The sequence below is a fragment of the Mastomys coucha genome, unplaced genomic scaffold (genome assembly GCF_008632895.1).
Source record: "Mastomys coucha isolate ucsf_1 unplaced genomic scaffold, UCSF_Mcou_1 pScaffold19, whole genome shotgun sequence".
Lineage (NCBI taxonomy): Eukaryota > Metazoa > Chordata > Mammalia > Rodentia > Muridae > Mastomys > Mastomys coucha.
The window spans coordinates 23,018,379-23,045,314 of NW_022196901.1; the positions used below are offsets into that span (position 1 = coordinate 23,018,379).

At 40.9% G+C, this 26,936-nt stretch overlaps 1 protein-coding gene across 6 annotated transcripts in view; it reads left to right on the forward strand.

The window, feature by feature from the left end:
* Positions 1-26,936, forward strand: part of Rbm33 (RNA binding motif protein 33) — a 101,260-nt gene that overhangs the window by 58,283 nt on the left and 16,041 nt on the right. For all 6 annotated transcript variants that reach the window (XM_031380251.1, XM_031380252.1, XM_031380253.1 and 3 more), the window contains 5 exons: positions 10,517-10,649; positions 11,689-12,032; positions 13,694-14,008; positions 15,161-15,448; positions 17,912-18,556. In XM_031380251.1, coding sequence (XP_031236111.1) covers positions 10,517-10,649; positions 11,689-12,032; positions 13,694-14,008; positions 15,161-15,448; positions 17,912-18,556 — 1,725 coding nt within the window. The remainder of the gene's footprint in view (positions 1-10,516; positions 10,650-11,688; positions 12,033-13,693; positions 14,009-15,160; positions 15,449-17,911; positions 18,557-26,936) is intronic.

Genomic DNA, 26,936 nt, shown 5'->3' on the forward strand with positions numbered 1-26,936 from the left:
GGTGTTCCAGTCCTGCTGTTTGTTTGTTTACTACAGTGTTCCTAGAAACAAGTGCTTATCCTTAGGTTGTCAGTAGGTCATGTGGAAAATTTGTGTATAGTTGGGAATTTACAGGCTATGTGCTTTTTCTCCATATAACTAGACCATGGCTTTTGTTGTTGTTTTGAGACAGGATCTCGCTGTTTAGCTCTGGCTGTCTTGGAACTCACTCTGTAGACCTGACTATGCCTTCTGAGTGTTGGGGCTAAAGTCGTGTGCTACCATTGCCTGGCTATGGCTTTGCTTTTTAATTGCTTCTGTTTTATTAAAAAAATAAAAAGTCTAAATCTTAGAACTAATTCTACAAGGCTCTAACAGTCATTGGGAGGATTTGCTGGTAAGGCTTGTTAATAGGCACAGCGGTGGCAGGTTTTGTATGCACAGGTAGTGCACTGCTCCATTTTGTGGCAGAGTGTAAGATCTCTTGGAAGGTTGCAAGAGCAGTATTTTATACAACAGAGAGGTTTTTAGCTTACAGTCACCATTCTAGTTTATTGCTTGAACCAACAGCAGTACTTTGCATAAATTCACTCAGTGTTCCTGAACACGAAACTAAAACTTCTTTCCTTGGAGTATTTAACTTGTATCTATTAATATAAAAATGCTTTCTAGGAAAATCAGTGTATTTAAACAAGGCACAACCTGAAAGAAAAAAAAAATCTATGGAGAATGCTCAGATAAGAGGATTAACACATTGCGATAGAAGGCTGTAATTTTTAATTATGTCAGGGGTCACTGGTGGTCTTTATTCTTTGCTTTTAACCCATTTAATCAGAATTAACTGAGAGGTGTTCTTAAGTGTCAATTCGTTTCTTATAGCATTCTTTGCATTTTAAGTGAGATTAATAAATGAAAACATGTTATACAGGAAGGTTGTAATTTATTGAAAGATTCAGGAAATTTCAATGACATTGTTAAAGTATCTAATTAGTCTTATTAAAACATACCAACTGACCCTTTTAGAGAAGCTGATAAGTATCATAATAGCAGTTGAAGCCTTTATACAATTAAGTTTTTGCTAAGCAATTTATGCAAAGTTTCCATCTATGTTTCTTGTAACTGAAGTTAACAGTTCTTTCTGAATAGGATTAATATAGATAATGTCATGTAATTAAGAAGAGATGCAAAAAGGTAAAAACACAATCTGTACAGGAATTATGAGGGGATAATAATCTCTTATCTTGGATTTTTAAAGAAATAAAAAAAGCAAAACAATTTGAATGGATTAAACTAGTTTTTTCTTTCCAATGGTAGAAGCACTTTAGTACTGAAAGTTTCATGACAACACAGTTCTAAAAGAATTCTGCATTTGATGAGAAAAATTAGTCATTTTTTTAGGGTTTATACCCATGCAGTGGTAGGAGTCACTACAGGAATGACATGGTACAGTGTTCCGTGGCTTAAGCATTGAGATAAAGTAGATGGAAGACTCTCAACTGTGGCTGCCATTCATCTGTGGTGGAACTCTTAACCCTGAGTTTCTTCGTATTAACGAATAATGGCTTGTTGAACCTTCTAAGTACAATATTGTCTGTATGACTTGTGTGGGCCAGGTGTGTTCAGGGTCATACACCAGATCTCAGTGATTGTAGGAGAGGATTAAGAAAGGGAGAACATATTGGGTTAATTGTAGTTCTATATTGTTTTGAGGACCTATATTACTTACCTGCTCAGTTGCTACTTGAGTGCCTGCATTCCAGAGTAAGGCTTGCTAGATGCTGTATGCCAGCTGAAGCACCCCGGGATTAAAGAAATTAGATAGCATTGTAGTTGGGGCCTTTTGAGATTCTGGGCTGGAGTGATGCTAATTGAGGCTGAATCTAAGGGTAGCAGAAGCATATAAACTGGCTAGTCAGAGGGAATCAGGAAAGAAAGGATATGAAGCAAGGCTGAGATGTAGTTCCATCTAAGAGTTCTAAGCCCCAAACCCTTACCCCTACTTAAGGCAGAGCTCTAACTAAGACCATAAGTCCCAGCCTTAGTCAACATGTATATGTAAGGGTTCTCCCTCCTCCTCTTAGGAAGACCTTAGAAAAACAGTGAATGTGAGTCTGGGTGGCATAAATGCATAAACATCTGCATATGTGGTTTTGATACCTAGATGGCATCAGAGTGCCCGTTTCATGAGTATCCAGAGTTGGCTGACCTCACAAGTAGAACTGCCAAATGTTCTTACTTACTAAGTGGTTCATTTGTCAAGTTTCATGCCTCTGGCTCTGATGTGTGCTCCACATTTGCAGGCATCTGGGAGAAAAATGAGGATAATTTATGGGAGGTTTTAGCTTTCTAGGTTAGAGACTCCACTCACTATATGCTTTCCTACCTGTAAGACCTTCAGGGAAAGCTGCATGCCAGAGCCTTGCTAGTTCTCAGAACATGACAGACACACCTGAGGATGTCTAGAAACTAGCTTTCTTTGGGGTAGTGGGGCTCAAGTTGGTGTAAAACAAATGGCACTGGTATGTATTAATATTTTATTAGTACCCATGTTCTTGCAGTAACAATGGGTCCTCCTCCTCCTCCTCCTCCTCCTCATCCTCCTCCTTCTCCTCCTCTTCCTCCGTTAACTGCTACCCACAGACTTAATTAAGCCTTTGGCTACCACCTGGACAAATTCAGGAAATTACTTACATAGATGTTGTAATGGATGGGTTATTGTGTCATGGAGCAGACTTCCTCCTATCTTCTTATTCTTTGAGCAATTTCTGCCATAATGAGGATATTTCTAGTTTATTGACATCTTTTTATACTTAGATTTAACCCCAGAAAGTACTTGTTGGTATGTATGGGGTAAATGATGACAGCTGGACTTTGTGTGTCTTATCAAGTCTCAGTTCAGTCTCGAGCAGAACAGTGAAAGTTGACAGTCTTAGAGGTAGACAACAGCTGGGCGGTGGTGGCGCACGCCTTTAATCCCAGCACTTGGGAGGCAGAGGCAGGCGGATTTCTGAGTTCGAGGCCAGCCTGGTCTACAGAGTGAGTTCCAGGACAGCCAGGACTACACAGAGAAACCCTGTCTCGAAAAAAAAAAAAGAAAAGAAAAGAAAAAGAAAAAGAAAGAAAAGAAAAAGAAAAACCTTCCTTCAACTTGAATCCTTTTGGGGGCTGGTGAAATGGTTCAGCGGGTAAGAGCACTGATTGCTCTTCCGAAGGTCATGAGTTCAAATCCCAGCAACCACATGGTGGCTCACAACCACCCGTAATGAGATCTGATGCCCTCCTCTGGTGCATCTGAAGACAGCTACAGTGTACTTATAATAAATACATAATAAGTAAATCTTTATTAAAAAAAGAAGTAGACAACGACTGTCCAAATAATGTTGACTCTTCAAAAACAAACAAACAAAAAAGCGCTTGCATCTAAGAATAGGAGAGACAGAATCTATGTTTATCTCTCCTGTCTTCTCCAGTAAGGTTACAAAGCCAGAGAATCTGAGAGTGCTAAAACCTTTGATCCCCTCAGACCTTGGCTTCTGTGCACTTTGTGAGTTTCGGATACAGTTAGCTCAGGAAACTTCAGGCTAAGACCCCAGACCAACCAATCCCCTCCCTTACTCCCTCACTCTCCTCTCCCTCCCTCCCTCCCTTCCCCCATCTCTCCCCTCCCCTGTCCTCTGTCCCTCTTCTCCCTTCCTTCCCTTCCCTCTTTTCCTCCTCCTGCCTTGTTTCCTGCTGTAGATGCCAGTGTTTTAGTGTGCTGCAGTACTTCCAAGGTTAGAGTGTGAGGCTTGGTATTAGCTTGCTATTAGAAGTGGGAAGTTATTTACTTACTAACTGTAACACTCATGACAGCCTGTGTGCTAGGTTTTGTGCCAAGTAAGGAAGACATATTAGCATCTACAATAGATATGGCATTATGTCTTACAGGCCTTCAGTTAGAGGCAGAGAGACTGGGGGGCTTTTAGGATTTCAACTCCTTTGTTACACGACAAGGAAATGTGGAAATTATCAGCAGTTCTGTGTTTTATTTCACAGTCTAGAGGACCACCTGCAAATACATCATGTAAGAATGGTAATGACATGTTTGATAGAGTTAGGTTGTTGTTGGGTACTATGCAGAGTACTTTTCTGTTCCATAACTTTTAGGTACTGTTGTTATTCTCATTTTACAAGTGAGTAAACCTGGACCCAGACAATAAATCACCTGCTCTGGGCTGCAGCTGGGAAGTGACTGGGGAGAATGACAGTGCCGAGGCAGCTGTTAGTCAGCTCGATTCTTCTGCTCTGTAGCCTGGAGCAAGTGCTACAGTCAGTGTTATTGTGAGCATCCATTCTCAGCTGGGCCCTTAAAGGTTCATCTGGAAGCCAGAATAATGCTCTGCTTAAGAATTACCGTGAGTCTTAAGCTTTTATGTTCCAGTGAACCATAGAATTAGCATATCTCACACGTTGTACTGCTGTGACTATGCATTTAAGTAGCATATGGGTATTAGAAAAGAAAACTTAACAGTATTAAGGATCCAGAGGGGCAAGAGTGGACATCCCATTATAGTTTCATTTAATATAAAAGGGTGTCTTTGGAAGTTATAAAGATTTAGATATTCTTCTGTGGACTCAGATAGTGTGTAGAGGTCAAGAAGTAATAATGTACCTGGGGCCACAAGAGTAGCTCAGTTGGTAAAATGCTTGTCGTGCAAAGATGAAGGCCTGAGTTCAATACCAAGCACATATAACAAACCTGGATGTCGTGGTGCATGCTTGTAAACCCAACTTTGGTGAGGCAAAGACAGGATTCCCTGGGACTTGCTGAGTTAGAGACCTGTCTGAGAGAATGGGGTCTAGCACCTGAAGAGGAGTAACAGTTGGAATTGGGCTACAGTTGCCCCACACTAAGTGTACTTAGTCTGCCATATCTTGAAGTTGTTGTTTTGTTTTTGTTTTTGTTTTTCAAGACAGGTTTTCATAGTGTAACTCTGGCAATACTAGACCTTGCTCTGTAGACTGGACTGCCTTGAACTCATAGAGATCTGTCTGCCTCTGTCTCCCAAGTGCTGAGATTATATGTGTGCACGACCATCACCCAGTGCTTGAAGTTCTTATTGGAAACAGTGCATTGGTCTCCCTGGAGTCCTCTTGGCTCTGGCCACTAATTGGGGCAGAACTGAAAGGTTAAGGGAAGAGTGATACCCTGGTCTCTCTGTGACAGAAGAACTCAGCACAACTTCACTCCTCACAGTATGGAAACCAGCCTGCTTTTCCAGTTACACTGGCCTTATCTCTCTGGAGGCTTCAAAATTAACTTTCTGGAGAGGTGGAGGGCAGGAAGGTGGGGGTGGGGATTATGAAAAGCCCTGTTTGCCATATGACTCATCCTAGTGATCCCTGACTCAGTACACAGAATTCACTTCTGTGAGTCCAGTAACAAAAGCAGACTGGAATGCTGGGCTTAATTTAATTACACTCAGTTATGAAGTCAGAGGGAAAGGAAACTGGAGCTTGCTGATTGGTCTTTTTGAGATCTGAACAGAAGGTCTCTTCTTGTATTTCATGATAATGTAGAAGGTATGCATAGAAACCAGGGACACAATGCAGGAAGTCACTCTGGTTCTGGAAGGAGATAGCTGTAATCCCTGATAAATTTAGGTTATCTAGAAAGCCAGGTGCACTGCACTAAATCACTGGCTTTGGAAAGGAACTAGGTGGGTCAGTTGGGTGGGGAGAGCAGCTGTGTAGTGGTGGCAGTAGCAGCAGGGGATGATGATAACTTGTGAATGAATTGGGCTTGCTGCACTCTTGTTTGAAATTGGTGCAAGTGATAAAAGTTTTCACACTGAGTGTTGCTGATTTCCAGCTATCAGTACATGTTTTGTGTAAATGTTGTGTTCCCTCTTCAATTCCTCCTGTTCTGCTCTGCTCTGTTCTTTGTCATCTTGTTAACATAGCTCAAAATTGAAGAGCCTGAATCGTGCTCACTGATAAATACCACATCAGTAGCATGCCTTCAGTGCTTGCTGTAATTCAGTATACTGTTTGTTTCTATGAAAAATTGACCAAATGAAGTAATAGAAATAAAACTTAGCTTATCTTAAATAGTTTGCTGCTCAAAATTAGCACACACAATACTAATGACCATGCAATACTTGGATACAGTAAGGCTGCTCAGGCTGTTGCAGACATAGAAGCAGCAGTATTGCAGATCAGAACCAGAAGATGATCAGATGGAAAGTGACCAGGGCAGTGAGAGAAGAAGTTGACTAGGGATAGGAAAAAAGACTTTCCAGTGATGATGGACCAGTTAAAATCACTTGGTGATACTAGTCTGTTGTAATGAGCCTTTTCATTAAATTTCATTCCTTAGCAGGCTGGAAGTGGGGATGTGGGTCATCTGTGTCTACACCAGAGTGGGTCTGTGAAACAAACCTCAAAGAGTAGTCTGGGGCTATCTGGAATGAGGAGGGGTGGCAGAAAGTGCCATTTCTACCAGAGAAACTATTCTCAGAGGAATTTTGTATTTTTGTTTAGAAAAAAAATACGAATAAAGTTTTTAAAGAAATACATGCATCGTAGAAGTCTAGTATAGTTTCCAGAGTTCATAGTGCCACAGCAAATACGTGCATTGATGTTCTGTGTCTAAGGGGAAAGTTGATTACTGTTTGAAATCTCCAACTCTTCGAGCTTTGTCCTGACAATGATAACCTGTAGGAGTTCACACTGAGTTTTTTCAGTGAAATCTTTTGATGTGGTTGAGTGACTGTGGTATGGTTTAAAGTTACCAAAGTAGAGGTGTGTGTGACTTGACTTTAGGCAGTGATTTGACACCATAAAGATGTTGTTTCCTTGTCACGTTTGATGAGGTAATGAGCATTGTATGGGCAGATGATGGCAGTCTTTGAACCAGAACATCTTTGGTGCTCTGTAGATGATTATGAAGTACATGATTATGTTCTTGGAGTCAAGTGGTAGTTATTAAAATTCTGTGAGGGCTGGAGAGCTGGTTAAGAGCACTGACTGCTCTTCTAAGGTGCTTAGTTCAGCTTCTAGCAACCACATGGTAGCTCACAACCATCTGTAATGGGATCTGATGCCCTCTTCTGTTGTGTCTGAAGACAGCTACAGTGTACTCACATATATAAAATAAATCTTTAAAAAAATTATGTGGAAATCACTGTATGGTAGGGAGTATGTGATCCTTCATTCAGGTCAATTCTCTCTCCCAGCTCCTCTGACATCAAGATCAACTGTGTAACCAAAGACAGTTAACGCTGGATTCAAATAACCTCTGGGAAGCGTGCCAGGTGCTTAACCTCTAGAGTTGGGCTTTCACCCTGTTCACACATACTGAGTTCTAAACCATTCTAACCTTCTCAACTGTTACAAGAGGTGGGCCCACTGTTTGTCATTTCTGATGGCCTCAGTATGTTCCATTTCAGACGGTCTCTGAGGTGGCAAGTCTACACAGCTTTGGAGGACAATTGTCTAATTGGAATGTGTCGGGATTGCTGATTTACTTGGTGTGCTGGTTAGTTTTATGTCAACTTAGCACATGCTAGAGTCATTTTATACGAGTGAGTCCTAACTTAGAAAATGTTCCTACCAGAGTGGCCTGTGAATAAGCCCCTGGTCATTTTCTTGATTGATGATTGATATGAGGGGGCCCAGCACACAGTGAGGTGGTGTCTCTCTGAGCCAGTGCTCCTGGAAGAAAGCAGGCTAAGATTAAATAAATCCAATAAATCTTTCTTCAAGTTTCTTTTTTGTCATGGTGTTTTATAACAACAATAGAAACCCTAACTAAGGCACTTGGATCAAAAGCCACAGTATCAGTTACATACCAGAGGTATATAAACTAGTTCTCATTCATTCATTCTTTCTTTCATACATTCTTCCTCCCTTCCATTCTTCCTTTCCTCCCCATCAGATGTTACCTAAACATGATTTCTAGTTTATAATCCAAGAAACTTTGAAGATCACTTAAAAACATGTTTGGATATACTTATAGGTGTTGTGAGTCATCTTTATTTGAAATGGGTAGGACCAGAGTATTTCAGGTTTCAGAGTTTTCTAGTTTGGGGAATGTATAACCTGGATTTTACCCATTGAGTAACCTTAAGCCAAAATTTGAAATCTGCAATATGAAACTTTGAGGCTTCGAAAGTTACTGATTTTTCAGACTAAGGATGCTCAAGTTGTGCCAGAATATGCTGACACATGGAACTCACACTGCTCTTACACATAAAAAGTGTTACATACAGTGCACGTGATGTATTTCATTGACTTCATGGCAGAATGGGCATATCTGTTAGAACTCCTCATTCAGGCTTCCTAAGTATCAGCATGGTAACAACCTGTGTTGGTAGAAAAAGCTTTTCTGTATTTTATCAAAGTGAAGATGTTAAAATATCCTCAGAATATCAGAGTAGCGATGTGTCTAGCTAGTACCATTATTGTGTTTGTGTTCTGAGGATGGGCAAGTATGTTTTACATATTCATAGGTTCCTCATTATTCGCTGTGCTTTGAGGGGAAGGTATCCTGAAGTCTTTTTTGGTAGCAAGAAACTTCTTTAGATGTAGTGAGGGTTGTTGCCTTACTTGACATAGCTAAAAGTAACAGCTAAAAGAATGTGATCTGTGGGGATTTGTTTTATATCTTTCAATAAATCCTAATGCTTTATTTTGAGAAAGATGTAAAGTTTACATTTCAAACCGCATTTTATTACCATTTTTAGCTAATAGGCTTATTATAGGTTTGTGGTAAATGGGAGTGTTCGTTTTGCATTATTCTTATTGTGCCTCCAGGTTAAGGCTTGCTCTCTTGATCTCTCCCTCTCTCCCTCCCTCTCCTCCCTCCCCCTTGTGTGTTTTGTGTGTGGGTGCATATGTATAGGCCAGAGGTTGATGCTGGATGTCTTTCTCAGTCACATTTCTATCTTATTTTCTGAGGGTTTGTAACTAAATCTGGAGCCATTTTAGCTAGTCTGATTGACCAGTGAGCCCCAGGAATCCTCCTGCTTCATTTCCCCAGCACTGGGTTTCTAGGTCTGTGCTACCGCAGCCTATGTTTCTATGCATGCAGAGGACTGGAACGCAGGTCTTGATGCTTAGGAAGCAAGTTCCATTGAGACATCTCCCCAACTCTAAAGTAAAGTTTTACATTTGTTTGTTGTTTCTGTGTGCTTATATGTAAGGTGCATGTAAGGAGGTCAGAGGACAATTTTCAGGAGTCAGTTTTTTTCCTCTACCATGTAGGTTCTAGGAGTCAAACTCAGGTCACCTGATTTGATGTGAGACACTTTGCACTCACTGCCATCTTGCTGGCCTTAGAGCAGACATTTAAAGGCAACAGAAAAAAGTATTTTTGATGCTATAAAATGGGGTCACATTTAGGGAAAATAGCTAAAATTAGTAATAAAACAATAAACAAAAACCATTAAGAGTTTTGGATTTATGAGAAAGATTGTTTTTCTAAATTTTATTTTTAATTATTATGTACATGAATATGTACATGGGAGTACAGTGCTAACAGAGGTCGGAAGAGCACATTGGATCTCCTATAGGTGGAGTTACAAGTGATTATGAGCTGCTTACAGTCATGCTGGAAACCAAACTCAAGTCCCCTGCAAAAACAGCAAGTGTTCTTAACCTCTGAGTTAAGAGTTTAAGAGTTGAGAAATACTGGGTCATTTTTCATAGATGAGGTAATACTATATGAGAAGAATTTGATATTTATTATTTCATTTTAGAGCACTTTGTGGCCTTTTCTTCTTTGCATAGCAGCTCCTTTGATGCTAACACAGATTTTAAACTCTCTCAGTGACTACACTAGAGGACAGTGAGGTGAGGTTCTTTTCCTTTACCTCTCTCAGTTCTACTAGTAAAATACAGTTACTGAGAATGATTGAGTTTGTTGGTTAGTTTGGTTTTCTTTGGGTGCTTGGTATAGAATGTAGGTCCTCACATTGGTGGCATTGAGCTATAACCCATCCTGAATTTAAGTTGTTTTTTTTACAAGAGAATCAGCTATATCATTTTTCTTTTAATAATTTGATTTCTTAAAATTAATGTTTTTCTGTTATCTCTGGTTGCTAACTTTAGTTAAGGTACAAATTGAAATTTTTTTTTCTTCTTTTGAAGTAAATTGCTTCATAGCTAAAGCTTAGGGTTGTGTGAAGTAGATAACAAAGAATAGCATCTTTGACAAATACTGTAGATGTCCAAAATAGACATTTAGTCTTTCTGGAAGTGAAAGTCAACAGTTGTGTAGATTTGAGTAAGTCTTAAGGCAGTGCTATGGCTCTCTAGTGATGTTAAAAATTAATTTTTTTTGGTGCTGCATTTTGATTCTTGATTGTTGTATGGCAAATCGATTTTTACGGAATGTCATTTATATTTACATATAGATACTTATCTTCATACATGTACATACTTAGGCCACAGAAAGAGGTAGACTGACCGTAGGAATAATTTGGTAAGCTTGGGATTATGTGTATATTCTGAAGCCTACATGGTGTTTTTCATCTTGTTTTCCATTGTTCTTTAGGGCCCTCCAGAATTTCCACAGCACACACCTGGACCTGTTCCGAACAGTTTTAACCAGCCACCTAGACTTCCTCTCCAGGACCAGTGGAGGGCCCCACCCCCACCTCAGGAACGAGACCCTTTCTTCTTAGGAGGTACATGAAGGGATGTAATGGGCACAAGATGAAGTGGCAGAAGCTGCAGTGGATGGCGTACCTGTGCAGTTACTGCTGAAATAAAATTTGCCTCCCACTAGGATATGCGTTACAATGATTCTTACCAGTCATCTCAGTGGCTAAAATTAAACAATAATTGGATCTGAAATATGACAGTCTACTGCAAAGAAGTAAAGGTTTATAGAAAACAACCCACAAAATCATGCCAGGATAGGTAAAATCTAGGATTCTTTATAAAATATGATGCTAACACTTGAAAATAGTGAGGCAGTTCCTGAAAATACTCATTGTAAATGTCACTTATTTCCTTGGATAGAGGGATGAGATGAGAGCCTAACCTAAGCTATATGAATACAGGGCTTGGGCTGAGCTCAGAGCATTTCTTTCTCTTCTAGGCGTAGGCCTGAAGCTTCTAGCCTCTGTACAGTCTAAGCTTCCAAGCTGACTGATTAGATCTGCCTTCTTTGTGCTTCTGCTTGAATTGCTTTGTTTGGCCTCATACTAACTTTGGCATTACATTCTAATCTTCTGGCTCCTTTTCATTCTCTGCCTTGTTCTGTCTTTACCTATGTCTAGCCTGTTCTCTCTGCAGTCTGTCTCTTCAAAAAACTGCCATACACACTCACCACCCACTTTCTACTTCTCAGTGCACTTACGTAGCTTGTCTTCCCTGTCTGTTCTTTGTGAGTTTGGTGTATTCTTTCTTACTCATTCTGTCAATCTTTCTCTGGTCCATCACTTTGTCTGCCCCTCAATTAGATGTCACTTTCAAAATATGGCTGCTTCATTTTACAATCTAACCTCGACTTCATTTTTAAGGGTTAAAGGTGTGTACTAAGGGTGTGTCTGTATTCTAGCCAGATCATACTGTAATCCAGTAGGTATCAGCATTCTGGAGAGATCTTACCTTAGGAAGTGATCCTTTGCCAAAGCAGCCATGTTGCTGTATTAAAATTCCTCTGTAGCTTATCTAAGAAGTGTGTGGTTTTTCTAATGAGAGTAATGAATTACTATTCAGTTTCAGGTGAACCAAGGTTTCCCAGTCATCTTTTTTTGGAACAGCGAAGTCCTCCTCCACCACCGCCTCCTCCCACGCTCCTGAACAGCAGCCATCCTGTTCCTACTCAGAGTCCCTTACCATTCACTCAGCCTGGACCAGCATTTAATCAGCAAGGACAGCAGCCAGTGTTCCCTCGAGAGAGGCCTGTAAGACCAGCCCTGCAGCCCCCAGGCCCAGTGGGGATCCTGCACTTTAGCCAGCCAGGGTCAGCAACTGCCAGGCCTTTCATTCCTCCTAGACAGCCGTTTGTACCCAGCCCGGGACAGCCATTCCTGCCTACACATGCACAACCTAACCTTCAGGTATGCACATGAGCTAGCCTTGAAAGAAGCCATGCCTGTATGGTGTTTCATGAGAGAGAAGTTCCAGTTTTTGCTTCTGCTAACTTATGGTTATGTAAAGGATATGAGTAGTAGTCTTAAGTATACTGTTCATTACAGCCAGCTCTTCTGGACGGTATTGTTTACTTCCTTAATACTAGGGAGTGTGGTAAAGTGATTCTCGTTTTCCAGGAACTGAACTTGGTCACTCTTGGAATTTTAAAAGGCATGTAAGATTACTAATATTTAAAGTATTTAAAGCCCTGATTATCTTGTGTAGTTCTTTCTCAGCAACCTATTTCTGCTAGGGAGTAAAAAGGGCCTTTATTGGTGAGGAGGAAAAGTGCTCTTTCTCACTCTTTATGTGATAGGCTTGTGCGCCCTCTGCTGACATTTACTGGCCAATACAAGTATTGTGACTTTTTTCCTATCAAGTATATATATATATTTTGGTATTTTAATCTTAATTATCAAGATGTATAGTGATCACATGAGTTGCAGTGGTATTCCTTAATTCCAGAACTTGGGAAGTATTATGTACCCAAAAAAGGGGTGGCAAGAGTTGGTAATAGTACACCTCTCTCAATTATTTGGATACACAGGGAATATAAGAATGTCTATTTAGAGACTAGAGAGATGGCTCAGTCATTAAGAGCATTTGCTGCCTTTCCAGAGGATGGGATCCAATCCCCAGCATACTACGCGGTGGCTCACAATCATTTGTAACTCCAGTCCCAAGGGATCCCAAGTCTTCTGGCCTTGGTAGACATCAGACATGCCCAAGGTACATAGACATATGTTCACCTAAAACATCCATACACAGAAACAAATTATTTAAAAGCATATCTACACAGGTAAAGATAGCATAGCAGGCAAAAGCACCTGTAATCAAGTCTGATTACCTGAGTTTGACCCCTGGGACTCACATGATGGAAAGAAAGACTTGACTAGCAAGTTATCTTCTGATCTCCTCGGGCACATGTTCATGTTTGTACCTATATACTCACATATACACACAGTCGAGCAATAAGTAAATGACATAAAATTAAAAAGAATATATATTTAAGCCAAAGAGAAAAGATAACTATAGTGTTCAAAACGGGTTAAATATTTTTATTTTTTAAAGTGGAAATAATTTCTCCTTCATTATAGAAATATTAGAATATAGGTGAATCTAAAGAAATTAATAGGCCGGGCGGTGGTGGCGCACACCTTTAATCCCGGCACTTGGGAGGCAGAGGCAGGCAGATTTCTGAGTTCAAGGCCAGTCTGGTCTATAGAGTGAGTTCCAGGACAGCCAAGGCTACACAGAGAAACCCTACCTTGGAAAAAAAAAAAAGAAATTAATAATTCCATTACCAAGGAGCAGTTGCCATGAACATGTAGCTGGAAAGCAGTGTGTCCTTGTGTCTGTACTTTTTTTCCTTATAGACCCTTTGAGCATGCTGTGGGAGGTTGCCTTTTATGATGATGCATATGTTTAGGCAAACAAAGGTAGTGTCACCAGCCAATTGCATCGTTTATGATGGTGTTAGTTCTCCACATAAGCTTCTCATGCTGGGTTTTTTAGGAAACTATTGCATTGAGATCTCCCTAGCACATTTCTTAATAAGCTGTTGTTTCTCTTTCTTTTGTAATGGAAGGGACCCTTGCATCCCCCGTTGCCACCACCTCATCAACCACAGCCCCAGCCGCAGCAGCCCCAGCAGCAACCCCAGCATCACCAGCACCAGCCACCCCTTCAGCCTCCCCTCCAGCCTCCACACCAGCCTCCCCCACAGCATCAGCCTCCCCCTCAGCATCAGCCGCAGCAGCACCAGCATCACCACCACCTTTCCGCTCCTCCCCCTCCTCTGATGCCCATGTCTCAGCCACAGTTCAGGCCGCATGTACAGACTGCCCAGCCTCAGCCCAACAGCAGTCGGATGCAGTGTACCCCACGTCAGGGGCTCCGGCATGTGAGTAACAGATGTGGCTTAACTTACAGGCTTTATGGGACATAATATTTGAGCTATATAATTTTCCAGTTTTAAAAAATTAATAAACAGTTTATTTTCAAAAGCAATACCAATTTTTTAAGAGTACTTTGCAAAAAATTTTAAACTATAGATATTAACTTATCCTTTTTTGAGCCTTGAGTTTTCTGTAGTGATTAGACAGTACTGTTGAGTCATTTTTCCAGTGCAAGGGGCTTAGCTTTTTGATATAGATTATCTGCTTCTGTGGTCCTGAATAAGAGCTTACATCCAGTTATAGGAAATTATTCTTGGTGTTACGTTTTATATACAGTCAGCAAAAATGTGGGTCTTCTCATCCATTGAAAGGAACTGGGAAATAATAGATTGGTATGAGAGTAAAATGTAGCTTCCTTCCATTGTCTTGTCCTTCACTAGTAACTGCCATTACTCTCTTTCAGGACAAATCACAATATCCTAACACAATTCCTTTCTATAAGTCTGCCTCTTAGTCCTGTATTTTGTCCTCATAGTTTGAGCAAGTCAGTGAGTTGCCTTGAGCCTGTTTTCGTAATCCTGTCTCTTTAATAACGTAATATGACTTGGACAAAAGCTTTAAGGGATTTCTAGATAGAGGAGAGGCACGTGTAGTTAGTCAGTTCTGTTTCCTTGGTAAGGTAACATCAGAAGCTCAGTTCCTCTTTGTCTCAGCCACCTCTGACCCTTGACATGTGGGTTCTCTCTCAGGCATATCTCTTCTTGTGAAATAACTTTGTGACACTTTTCAACTCCAGAAAATTTTTTATAAGATTGAAACATAGTCTTGGGTTCTCCTGTTCTATTTTAAACCTAGGTAAAGTAGACACAGTGTGCCATTGATACAGTTGGGTCCTTGAGGCAGGCAGAGTGAGGTGTTATTATGCTGTTAAAAATGTTAGTCCATATACTGAAAAATCACTGGGTTTGACTTTTGTAAATGGAAGCTGTATCTTTATGGAACTGAGTCCTAAGCATCAGGGCACACAGCAACACTTAAATGTAAAAAGTATTTGCCAAAGAGTAAGGGCTCACCTCTCAGAAAGGAAGGCAGTTATCGGTGACAGTAACCCCTTGAGTTTTTACTCACTAATAAACTTGTGTTTCTTCTTGTGACAGAATGCAGCATCTCAAAATATAAGCAAACGGCCCATGCAGCAGATGCAGCCAACTGCTCCCAGAAACAGTAACCTGCGGGAGCTCCCCATAGCACCTTCACATGTTCTGGAAATGAGTGGTAATCGCTGCTCCTCCACACCTGCTGCTCAGGTGAAGTCCATGGTCAACACATCCCCACCTTGTAGGGCCGTGGTGGCTTCCAGGAGCTCACAGGGAAAGACGGATGCAAAAGCCAAGCCACTTAGTCCTGGGGCTCAACCTAAGGAAGAAGCAAAAGCAGAAGCAGAGGTAGGATGCCTTCCTGAGGCATATTTGTTCTGGAATAGGGTCCCGAGTACCAGTGTATTCTGCTTAGTTCACTCATGCAAGAATTACATTTGTACAGTTATTCTTGTATTATATAGAATCAATATCTACCCAGGTTTAGCAGATGTTTTCTGTAAAGGACCTCCAAATTCTATAAATGCTCTAGACAGTCATGGTTACTTACCTCTACCATTGTGGTACAAAGTGGGTTATAAATAGTTCCTACAGGAGCAGATGTGTGGAATGCCAGTAAAACCTGACTCTCACAACCATGTGGTTCTGTGACCTTACTTACATTTGCTAATTTAGAGTAGGTGTGGAGTAATAAATGTGGATCAGTATTTTATATGATCTTCACTTCTTACAAACCTCAACTTTCTTACCTATTAAATGAGGGTGGGCACAGATAATTACATGGAGTTATGTGAGTACCCATAAAGTCCATGTTGAGTGGACTGATTATTATATTGTTCAGTGTAATGATAGCAAGAATCATCCCTCCAAAAAAAAACCAGTTAACACTGTTAACCTTTTAACTAGGCTTTCATCATTCACGTTTTCTTCCGATAAGTGATTATGATGGTATTAATTGTATCACATTGAAATTAGGAAGTCAGAATGTTTTGAATGGCATTTAATAGACTTATTAAAAGTTTGATATGAGGGTTTCATAATCAGTGCATGAAAGAAAACTGGCTCGACTGGACTGGAACGACAAGGTTTATAAAGAGCCTTTCTGATCTGGGTCTTGGGTTGCAAACCCTTGTAATCTCAGCTACTCTGAAGGTTAAGTGAGGCAGGAAAATTAGTAGTTCAAGGCCAGTTTGGGCAACTTAGATCCTTCTCAGAATTAAATACTAATGATAATAATGTGAAAGATACACACACACACACACACACACACATATATTATATATATTTTCCCCTTCCCCCACTGGTAAAGCATTTGGCCAACATTCACAAGACCCTGTGTTCAGTCTCAGCACTCCCACCCCTAAACCTAAATAAAATATGATTTTTTTTTTTTTTTTTTGCCAATCATTTGATAGTGCCTTTGGGTTATATAGCTAGCTTTTACATGTTTCTTATATAATAACAGTGACTTAATAATACAAGGAGAACAGTCAACCATGTTTACTCATTTTATTTTAGATTTACCAGGAAAACTTACTACAGGCAGGCAGATAATTTATGAAAGCAAAATAGAAAGTTGACAGATTGCAATGGTATAGGTTGAATGCCTTAATCTGTTGTTTAATACACACACACACACACACATATATATACATATATGTTTATGTATATATAAAAATGGAACCAGGTTTATATTTTCTTCTTTTTAAAGAAGTATAGTATTTTGCTTAGCTAAAAGTGACTTACTGACTTGACTTAGATTTATTTAGTTGGTATTGGTACAGTAAAGGATAAATCTAAAGTATTTTCATCTATGTCTCTGAACCCACTTTAACCCTTCCTTGACTGCTGAGGAAATCACTCCTATGTTAGGAAATAGTGCATCATGCCTGCTGCAGTAGCAACCCCCCACCTACCTACCTACCTATCTACTTTTAGTTTTGTTTGAAGTATACCCAAGACTTTGACATGTAATAAGAAGTCCACAAGGTGCCCACTCAACTCTCTACATCTATGATTGTCTTACGTTTCTAATTCTTGAGATTTATGCAAATAGGCAAGATTTGTAACTAGATGAATTGTTGATAGAGTCTTCAGTAAAGATTATATAGATAGGTGATTTTATAAAACATTTTTAAATTATAAGCTTTCTTCATTGGATTCTTCACTTAAAAAATATTGCCAGACTTTTTGGAAGGAATTCTCTGTATAGACTTTAAGTGTAGTTAGGTCTGGGATATTCAGGGCATTCACTTAAACATTAATATTCCAATACTGCAATTGGCAGCATTTTGATTCTGAGGAGGGTTCGTGAGTTCAAGGTCAGAAAGATTGACTTGTGCTATTCATTATAACCAATTATTCTGTGACAAATGAGTTTGAGATCAGGCTGAAAATTCTGTACGAAAAATCAATAGTTCTAATCAGGGCCTTTCAGGTCATTTACACCCCACCTTTTGTTGGTTTGTCAGGGAAGAGCCAGATAAAATCCCTGTGACAGCAGAGACTCATAGCTGTTGCCATTTCCATTCGAAACATATTTTGATATCTTAAATGAGTAGTTTAATTGGTTTCAAACTTGTAAATGAGTAGAAATTTACATTATTTCATTTTTAATATTCTGATAAGATTTTCTAAATTAGGTTTAGCTGTATAATGTTCCCCCCTCCCTAGAGGAAGGAGTTATACTTCTTGTTAAGCAGATTTTTTTAATGCCTTCTTTCAAATGCTGAATTGCAAGTTTGGGGGGAAATTTGTTTGAAATGGCCACCCTACCACATAAAGCAAAGTGAACTGTGCTTCCCATTTTAGTTTCCTGATGAAGATGAAGAGACAAGGTTATATCGTTTAAAGATAGAGGAGCAGAAGCGACTGAGAGAGGAAATCCTGAAGCAGAAGGAACTACGAAGACAGCAGCAGGCTGGTGCCAGAAAGAAGGAATTACTGGAAAGACTTGCGCAGCAGCAGCAGCAGCAGCAGCAGCAGCAGCAGCAGCAGCAGATCTATGGCTCGCAGACTCCCATGGAGCAAGAGGAACTGGCAGCTACACCATCACCCACTAATGGTAACCCATTGTTGCCCTTTCCAGGGGCACAATGCAGGCAGAATGTGAAAACCAGACTTCTTGTTAAAAACCAAGACATCACCACTGCTAGTGTTCAGCCCAAAGCGGTAAACTTTGTCCCGCCTGGTGCTAACATGCAGCATCAAGGGCAACACTTGAGACCACTGAAGCATCTGCGACAGCTGCCACAAAAAGTCCTCCAGGTCAAGCCTATGGATATGGAGGATACCCCCCACTCCCCACAGGCAACCAGAGTGACGTCCCTTCAGGGTCGGCCTCAGGACTCCAAGCCAGGGGTGAAGAGGACTGTCATGCACAGGGCCAACAGTGGAGGTGGTGGAGATGGGCCACATGTCAGCTCCAAGGTCAGGGTGATTAAGTTGTCTGGAGGGGTAAGTTGACAAATTTTACGCATTTCCCTGTAAATTTGTTTGCCTTAGAGTTTCCATAAAAAGAGTTGAACACGAACTCTGGTAGAGTCATGTATATGAACCAAACCTCAAGATTCAAGTTCTACTTCTGTCTGAACCCATATTGTTTCAGTTGTCTTGAGTCTAGCGAAAGGCCATTGTATTATTGTATTATCCTGCAGCTATACCTTTCTCAGTTTTAGCTTTTTTTTCTAAGTAACAAACAGTTTTCTCATAATCCAACAAACAACCAAGTTTGTCGTAGGTGTGCTTACACCTTTAATTCCAGCAATGGGAGGCAGACACAGGCAGATCTCTGTGAGTTCAAGGCCATTCTGTTCTACAGAGTGAACTCAAGACAGCCATGGCTAGACAAAGAAACCCTATCTCAAAAAAAAAAAAAATGTTTTTTATATATATAGTAGTTGTTTATAGCCTTATGCATGTATGGTCAGAGGGGGTGGGCCCACTTTTGAGCCACATACTTGTCTGCGTAATTGCTGTGGTCTGTAGCAGTGATACCTGTTGCATGCATTTCACCTTGTAAACTGGGGAAGTGATTGACTAAAGGCACAACATTTATACAGCAGAAAGGAAAAGGACCTGTAACTTCACCCATGAAGTACAGCAATGCCCCTTGGTATATGAAATGCCATGTATATGGTTTGCTTGTCAATTAGCTGAGTATGTGGAGACAGAAAACAATTTCTCCCATGTGATATAAGATAATGTCAAGTAAATTACATATGTAGAATACTCGGTGAGCATCCACAATCCTGTTTTATCTGAATGTTTTTCTCCTGTCCCATTTAACATCTGAAGCTGCTATGTTCAGTGGCGCAGTAGAGTTTGTTTAGTGGCTTCTTAGCTTTGGGTCTTTATTTTAAACTTGAGGGTTTAGTCTGTCTTATTGGCTTAAAAGCTCAAGACAAGATGGCTACTGGTGGAAATAGACTTCCCCACTGGTGGGAAGAACTGTGTAAATGCTCTGCCATAGAAGTATCTACCCATAGGGAGCTGTATTTAAACTAGAAAGCATACTTCCTTCAAAAAGAAAAAAACTGTATTTACTTAAAATTGTCTCTCTGCTCTAATGTAAAAACAAAACTAAGTCATTTAATATGGAATTTATTTGTGATTTTGCTTCATTGCCGCCTAATTTTACAACAAATAGGAAAAACAGTCTTTGGAATTTTCTAATTAAGTAGCCACCAGTCGAATGCTTTAGAACAGCTTCTATCTAACCTTTCTTTTTTGACTCTTAAGTACTGATGTGCATTTCTAGCAGCTCTTCTACTGCTGTGTTGGCAACTTTGATCAACCTGATGAGTCTCTGGTGGTGTTCGCTCTTTATCTTGAGTACATAGTATTTCCCTAATGCTATCTCCCCCAAGTGGATAGGAACTGTTATTAAGAGAACATACAATTGTGGGTTAGTTGCAAAATGTGCCTAATTAGGACAATTCAGAAAGTATCTGTGTGTCCCAGTGTCTAATGCTGTCACATTTATTTTTTTTGTCATTGCCTTTAGTTGCTACTAGATATCAGTCATAGTTGTCCCTCCCTAGCACTGGCATCAGGCTAGGGCTCAGCTGTGCTCTGCCTCTAAGAATCTAGCTGTGAGTCTGCACTGAGCCGGGCATCACAGCTGGGCTACCTGAGGGTGACAGGAGGACACGCTTGGAAGTGGCATCTGTATGAAAGGTTTTGGTTTTCCAGTTCACTGTTTGAATTAAGACAATTTGTTGTTGGCTGAATTCTATTTTGTTAGAAGCTCTTGATTTCTAATAGGGTAAAAGCACAATCTATAGCTTATACAGTTTCTTAAGGAAAGCCTAATGTGTTTTCTTTTTGATTCCTGACTTTTAGAAGGTGGGGTAGTTTCTTACTGTTTCTTAGAGTGGCCTCAAACTTGTTGCCCTCCTCCCTTAGCCTCTTGCATGCTTGGATTGCAGGAATGCACCATACATATCACAAACACACACATACCCATGCATACACTCGAGCACATATGTCATGTATGTATGTATGTATGTATGTATGTATGATCTGTTTTCTAATGGTCTTATGTGACCTTATGAAAGGGTTGCTCACACCCTCCCAACCCCCAGGGATCACAACACACAGGTTAGCACTGCTGCTTTAGTTGTAGAGATGGGTGTGTCTGTGTTCCTAAATAAATACAATCTGTTTGTCCTATATAATGTTACTTGTATTTTTCAGGGCTGACCATTGGAGAATATTTTATTACAAGCCAGAGGTTAGCTCATGCTTCCTAAGAGAGATGCCTCCTTTATGGCTGTCTAACTCAAAATCTACATAACTAAATTGAACGTGTTCAGTAGTCTTTTCCTTCTGGCAGTCATAATCCGCCAGGCTTTTTGACCAGTACTACTTAAGAACCTGAGTCTTGGTGCTTGGCTCTAGCCAGCCGTTCTTATACCTCATACCAGGTCAGAATGACTCAACTTCTTTGGGCTTGGATGTGTGTGTGTGACTTACAACCTGTGAGCCTGTTGTGACTCACAGTGGGTGTTTCTTGTCTTTCTTAGCTGATTAAATCATTCATCTTTGCATATTTCATTTTGATTTTTGAGGTAGAGTCTCATGTAGTTCTAAATTTGCTATGTAGTTTGAATTCCTGGTGTTTTTGCCTACACTACCAGGTGCAAGAATTAAAGTGGGTTGTCACCATCCCTGGCTTTTTTAGAATTTTTTTTAAAAACTGTGAAAGATGGAGAGCCTGAGTTTAAGACAGTAGATTTTAGGTTTGTCATTTCTTTAATTATGTTACCTTTAAAGAGTTTTCATTCATTTGTCTTCTAGTTGTTGTACATTAGTTCTCTTTATTGAAATGATTTGGGTTCTCTTTATTAAAACAATTTCATTGTGGTAGTAGGAAACAATCCTAAAGATTTTCATAAGAATGATTTCTTGGGGGCTAAAGAGATAGCTCAGTGATTAAGAGTACTGACTGGTCTTCTAGAGGCTTTCCAAGTTCAATTCTCAGCAACCACATGGTGGCTCACAACCATCAGTATACTAGGGTCTGAGGCCCTCTTCTGGCATGCAGGTGTCTGTACAGATAGAGCACTCATTTACATAAAGTAAATACTTTTTTTTTTTTTAAAGAATGACTTCTCGATATAATTATCTGTGTACTTGTGATTGCTGGGTCACTGTTCAGTTATGCCTGGAGGAAGATGTTGTGTTTTGTATAGGGCTTGTTGTTGGCATCATATCTAGCATTGGCTGCTCTGAAATTCATTTTTATAGACACAGAACTTGAAGCTCTCCCTCTCCAGGGTCACAAGCTAACCTTCTGTGTGATCATCTGACACATAGATGCTTCCTGGCTTTTGCTGTAGAAAAACCCATGTTTGGGTAGTGATCTATCTTGGCTGCTTCTGGGATGCTGCTGCTGCTGCTGCTTCCTCTTCCTATTCATCATCGTCTCAATTTCCTACCTAGAGATGCCACATCTCGTTGCTGGGAGGAGTATCTCTAAAAATTGCTGGCAGATGAAGGTGTTTCTGAGGTTCTAAGAGGTCTGTGCTTCCTGTTGGCCTTTGCAATGGCTACTGTTTGTCCAGGGTTGAGCATGCGCCACTCCTGAGGCACCTGAGTGGCAGGCAGAGTCACATTCTCATTTCACAGTGGAGCAAACCGAGTTTTCACATAACAAAGCAGTAGGTCCAGGCATCTGGCTGGGTTCAATTCTGAGTCTTGGCCCTATTTAGTAATAAAAGCAAAGGTAGGAGACATCAAAAGTTTATTTACTATGAACTGCTGGGGCCATCAATCATTCTCTGATTAATCATAGAAAGAAACAGTTAAAACAGGTGTGTGACTGGGAAAGCCTTGCAGCCTCTTCTGGCTCATGAGGCATGAAATGCAGCTCGCTCACTTCTGAGTGACCTTGGTCACTTGATTCACATCTTTGCTTATTAGTAAAATGCAGACCTAGTTCCTATCAGGGATTGTTCTTTGGTTGAAGGGAGAAAGTGTCAGAAGTAGGCAGACATTTTATCCTGACCCTGCTTATGGGAGACTTAGGAATTTGGCAACAAGCTAAGTAAACAGTTTTTCCACTGTGAGCACATGGAGACGTGGGAGAGACTCAGGACCCCACCCAGCAGGAAAGCCGGCTGTTCAGCTATGGCTCTTTCTGTATTTATTTTTAAAGGTTGTCCTATCCCGTGGAAGGCCTCAGTTGATCTGTGGGAGCTTGCTTTGGAAAGTGGAGTGACTTTGTTCATCTTTTCCCTATCTTTTATCTTAGAGAGGCAGTGAGGGTATCTCCGTCCTTCTGACCAGGCTTCCTTTAGAGACAGTGCAAGGGTCCCTCTTTCTGTGGGCCACAGGCTGAACTTCGTTTTGTTATATCTTCAATGAAAGAGAAAGTTGGAGGCCTTACCCCTTTCCCACATTCACCAGGTGTTTATATCTTGTGCTGCATTTGCTCCTTCACCTCCACCCTCTGTCTGTCTTTTAACGTCCATTTATGAGTACTTTCTGTTCCTCAGGTGGTTTACGAGAAGATTGGAGGTACAGAGCGATATCTTAGGCTAGAGGCACTAGAGACTGTTAGCTGTCTGCTATCAGCCTAGCCTGGGGTCTCACCCAGAGCCATATGCTTGATTTCTGGTCTGTTTAGTCTGGAGCAGTCTCTTGGTCTTTATGTTGTTTGCCTTTGACATTTTAAAAGACTGCAGTCAGTGATTTTATGTGACTGTACTCTTTTAATTTACATTTTATCTACTGCTGCTTCTGAGAAGTTTGGGGGTTGTTTGTGTTTAGAAGAGAACCTGCAGCCTTGCCCTATATTGCTGAGATTAGCTTTAATGACTTAGGTGAGGCAGTGTGTGCCTTACCTACTGTAAGTTGTAGTTGGGAAGGAGCTCTGTGTGAGTGCCCCACTCACTACACTAGCTTCTTACCTTCTAGCACTGATGTGTCCAGTTCTAGTGTGCCTTGTGTATCTGCTCTTACTTACTTGTTCATTTTCTTAACATCAGTCAGCTTTGTGAGGTTTGGATTTTTCAATGAACTGTCATTGCCATTATTTACTTTGATGCTAGATCTCATCATGATTGGCCAGAGAGGGCTTCTTCCTATTGGCTTCTGTGTCCATTGAGAACTCTCCATTGTTCTTTGAATGTATGTTTTTTTCCCTATACTCAAACTTATTTATTTATTTATCTATTTATTTACTTAATTTTTTGTTTGTTTGTTTGTTTGTTTTTGTTTTGTTTTGTTTTGTTTTGAGACAGAGTTTCTCTGTATAGACCTGGCTGTGCTAGAACTCACTCTGTAGACCAGGCTGGCCTCAAACTCAGAAATCCACCTCCCAAGTGCTGGGATTAAAGGGGTGAGCCACCACTGCCCGGCTATACTCAAATTCTTGTTTGATGTGTCTCGGCCTTTTTCTGTGTGGCTCTGGGGTGGGTCTTCTCTTTAGTCTCATGGAGCACAAATGGCAGGGCTGCTGTGTTGTTCATCAGCTCCCATTGCTGTGAAAAGGTGAGTAATCGATTTGAAAGAAGAAAAGGCTTATCTTGCCTCACCAAGTCAGGTTTTAAGCCACAGTTTCTAAGCCTCACCTTTTCAGGGTTATGTCGGCAGTGTTATCATGGCAGAGAAGGTCTGCTTGTCTCCTAGTCGCTGGGCAGAGAGGAAGAGAAAGGAACCAAGGTCTCAACAATCTCTCCAATCATTAGCTTTTCCTGAGGAGGCATGAAAAAAATATTTGTCCATGGATTACAATGGCAGACCAAAATAGAATTCTATCCAAGTCCCACTTAGTAAATCAATGAGTTTACAGAGCATAGAGGAAGGATAGCTTACAAGGATGTAACTGACCTCCAAGTTGTGTCACTACTATGTCCCACTCCATTAGAGACAATGACCTCATGAAAGATTTATCATGGGGTTCTACTTTTCAGTGAACCTTCCATGTCTTATATAAGCTAACATTTCCTAAGATCATTTGTAGCTGCAGGAGGGCAGGAAAGAGCCATGGCAAGCATCCTAGATGAGACTGTATGACCATCTCTTCCATTACATTTACAGTGACCTGGCTACCAGTGTTTTGCTTTTAGTGGCCCTGGCTACTGAGCCATAGTATTCTCTATCCCAAGATGGCCTCATGTTATGCTTGGAAAGAAAAGTGCCATATAACTGGGGCACTTTCCGATGACCTGTTCAGTCTTCCAGGAACACCACAGATTAGAAACCAACCACGTCTTTAACCATGGCCTTTGAAGGACATGTAAGATCATGTCAGTGGTCAGGACACCATTGTCCTTAATGCAGATCTGTGCCGCCTTCTGGGAGTCGCAAAGAGAACAATCATCAGGGTACTGCTTAACCTCCTAGGTTTTACTGAGGGTTCCTGTTTCTTGAAAGATTATTGGCAGGCAATATATACATATGTACATCTTTTTTCTTTTACTACATTCTATGAGAGTTATATGGTAGTCAAAAGAGAAATTAAGTATATTTGAATCTCTGAAGCAAGTCTCCTCTGTATCTCGGGGGCTAGCCAAGACCTGCTCCTTTGGTACTACTAGCCAGGACACAGGACACTTAATGGGAGGGGAGGCTATCTGGGGACTTGCCCTTCAGGGCAAGGTCTCTGGATTCTAGTGTTCATGCATTTTGTTGAGGGCTTCTGGCTGCCCCAGTTACTCAGGAAGGAAAGACATGGTATTAGTAACAGCCGTGAGGTCTAATCAGAGCCTGCAGAGCAGCCACATCTTAGTTTTCACAGCAGATGTGACATGAACTGAGGCACTAGGAATTAGTGGTGATTGAGCTGCATACAAAAGCAGGTCTGACTTTGTAGATACACTCTGTGGACTCTGAGAGTGTAATAGGTTCAAGCAGAAGTAAAGTGGGATGGGCAACATAGCAAGGAGACCTGTAGAAGTAAGTGGCTTCTGAGTGGAGTAAAGGTCTTCCTGGTATGTGTGTGGGGAGAGTGCGGGATGTGTAACTGTAGCAGTTCCTAACTAAAGGAAGGGCATTGGATTGAGTACGGAGTAAGAGAGTCTGGAAATGTGCCTTGCATGGGTTCTTTAGGTCTTAATTCTTAGAATAGTGGGAGCCACTTGAAAGTTCTGATGAGTTGATGGTCTCACTTTGTTTTTCTGGCTTAATAGTAAAAAAGAAAAAACTAGGAAAATAGAAAATTGAGAGTTTTGTTTGTTTTCCATATTTGGGTTTGAGTTCTATTTTAAGCATAATATAAAGAGGACATAAGGTGTAACTAATCACCTTAGTGCTGAGGTTGTGATGAGTAGAAACATAAGAGTGTATCCCTCCAATCTTCTGTTGCTTTGGGAAGTACCAGCCTGATGGAGAGTTGCACAACCTATCTTTAGTCCCAGGCTGATGTAGAAGGTCCCACATCCCCTTTTTGTTTTGGAAGTGCTCATTCTTGAGCCTCTGTTTTCTGGTGCTCAGGACTGCTGCTGTTCTGGGATCCCTGCTGGTGCTTCTGCACATGCTCTGTCCTGCCTGCTGACTAGAGCTCCCCATGCTTTAGAGCTCCAGCTTCTGCTCTCTGCTTTTTGAGGAGCCTTCTGCCTTCTCACCATCTTTGCCACTAGAACCTAGGACAGTTTCAATGTCATTAGAACTACTTGAGAATTGTAAACATGAAGCTGGAGATGCCTGCATAGTTGAGTTTTTTGTATCAAAGCAGAGGTGGGAAGGACATGGAATCTCTCCAGAATGTCTGAGAGTGAACAGGATAGTTGTCCCCTAGCCTTGTCAGTGATATCAGGAAGTGAGCAATACAGGAGCAGGGTCTGGAATAACATTGATCTTTACTGTTAATCTTTGTAGCCACCTTCTGCTTTCCCCTTCAAACTCCTTTTCCTTTGGTTTGCTGAACAGGATTGCTTTGTAAGATCTGTTTGCTGCTTTTGAACTTTAGGTGTGCCACTATTTATGTGTGGAGATCAGAAGACTTATGGAAGTTGTCTTTCCATTATGTGGGTCTCAGGGGATAGAACTTAGGTCATCAGGCTTGCCATCAAACACACCTACCCACCCACCAAACCATCTTGTCTGCCTGCTGTTTTGAACTTTGAAGTAGATCTGTCACATTTGCTAGTTTGAAACTGTTACTTAGAGGACACAGCTCTGCCCTACTTGGTTGGTTCTGGCACAAGCTAGCTTTGTAGGGCAGTCTTGTAGCACCTGGGAATAGCTTAGGTGGCTCAGATGGAAGTAGAACTGTGACTGTGGTCTTTGCAGGTGTATAGGACCTGGATAGAAATCTGAGGAGACTGTTGGTGACATGGGTGGGGCAATAGGTAACAGGCTTGCACTGGGCAGGCCTGCGGGAACAAAA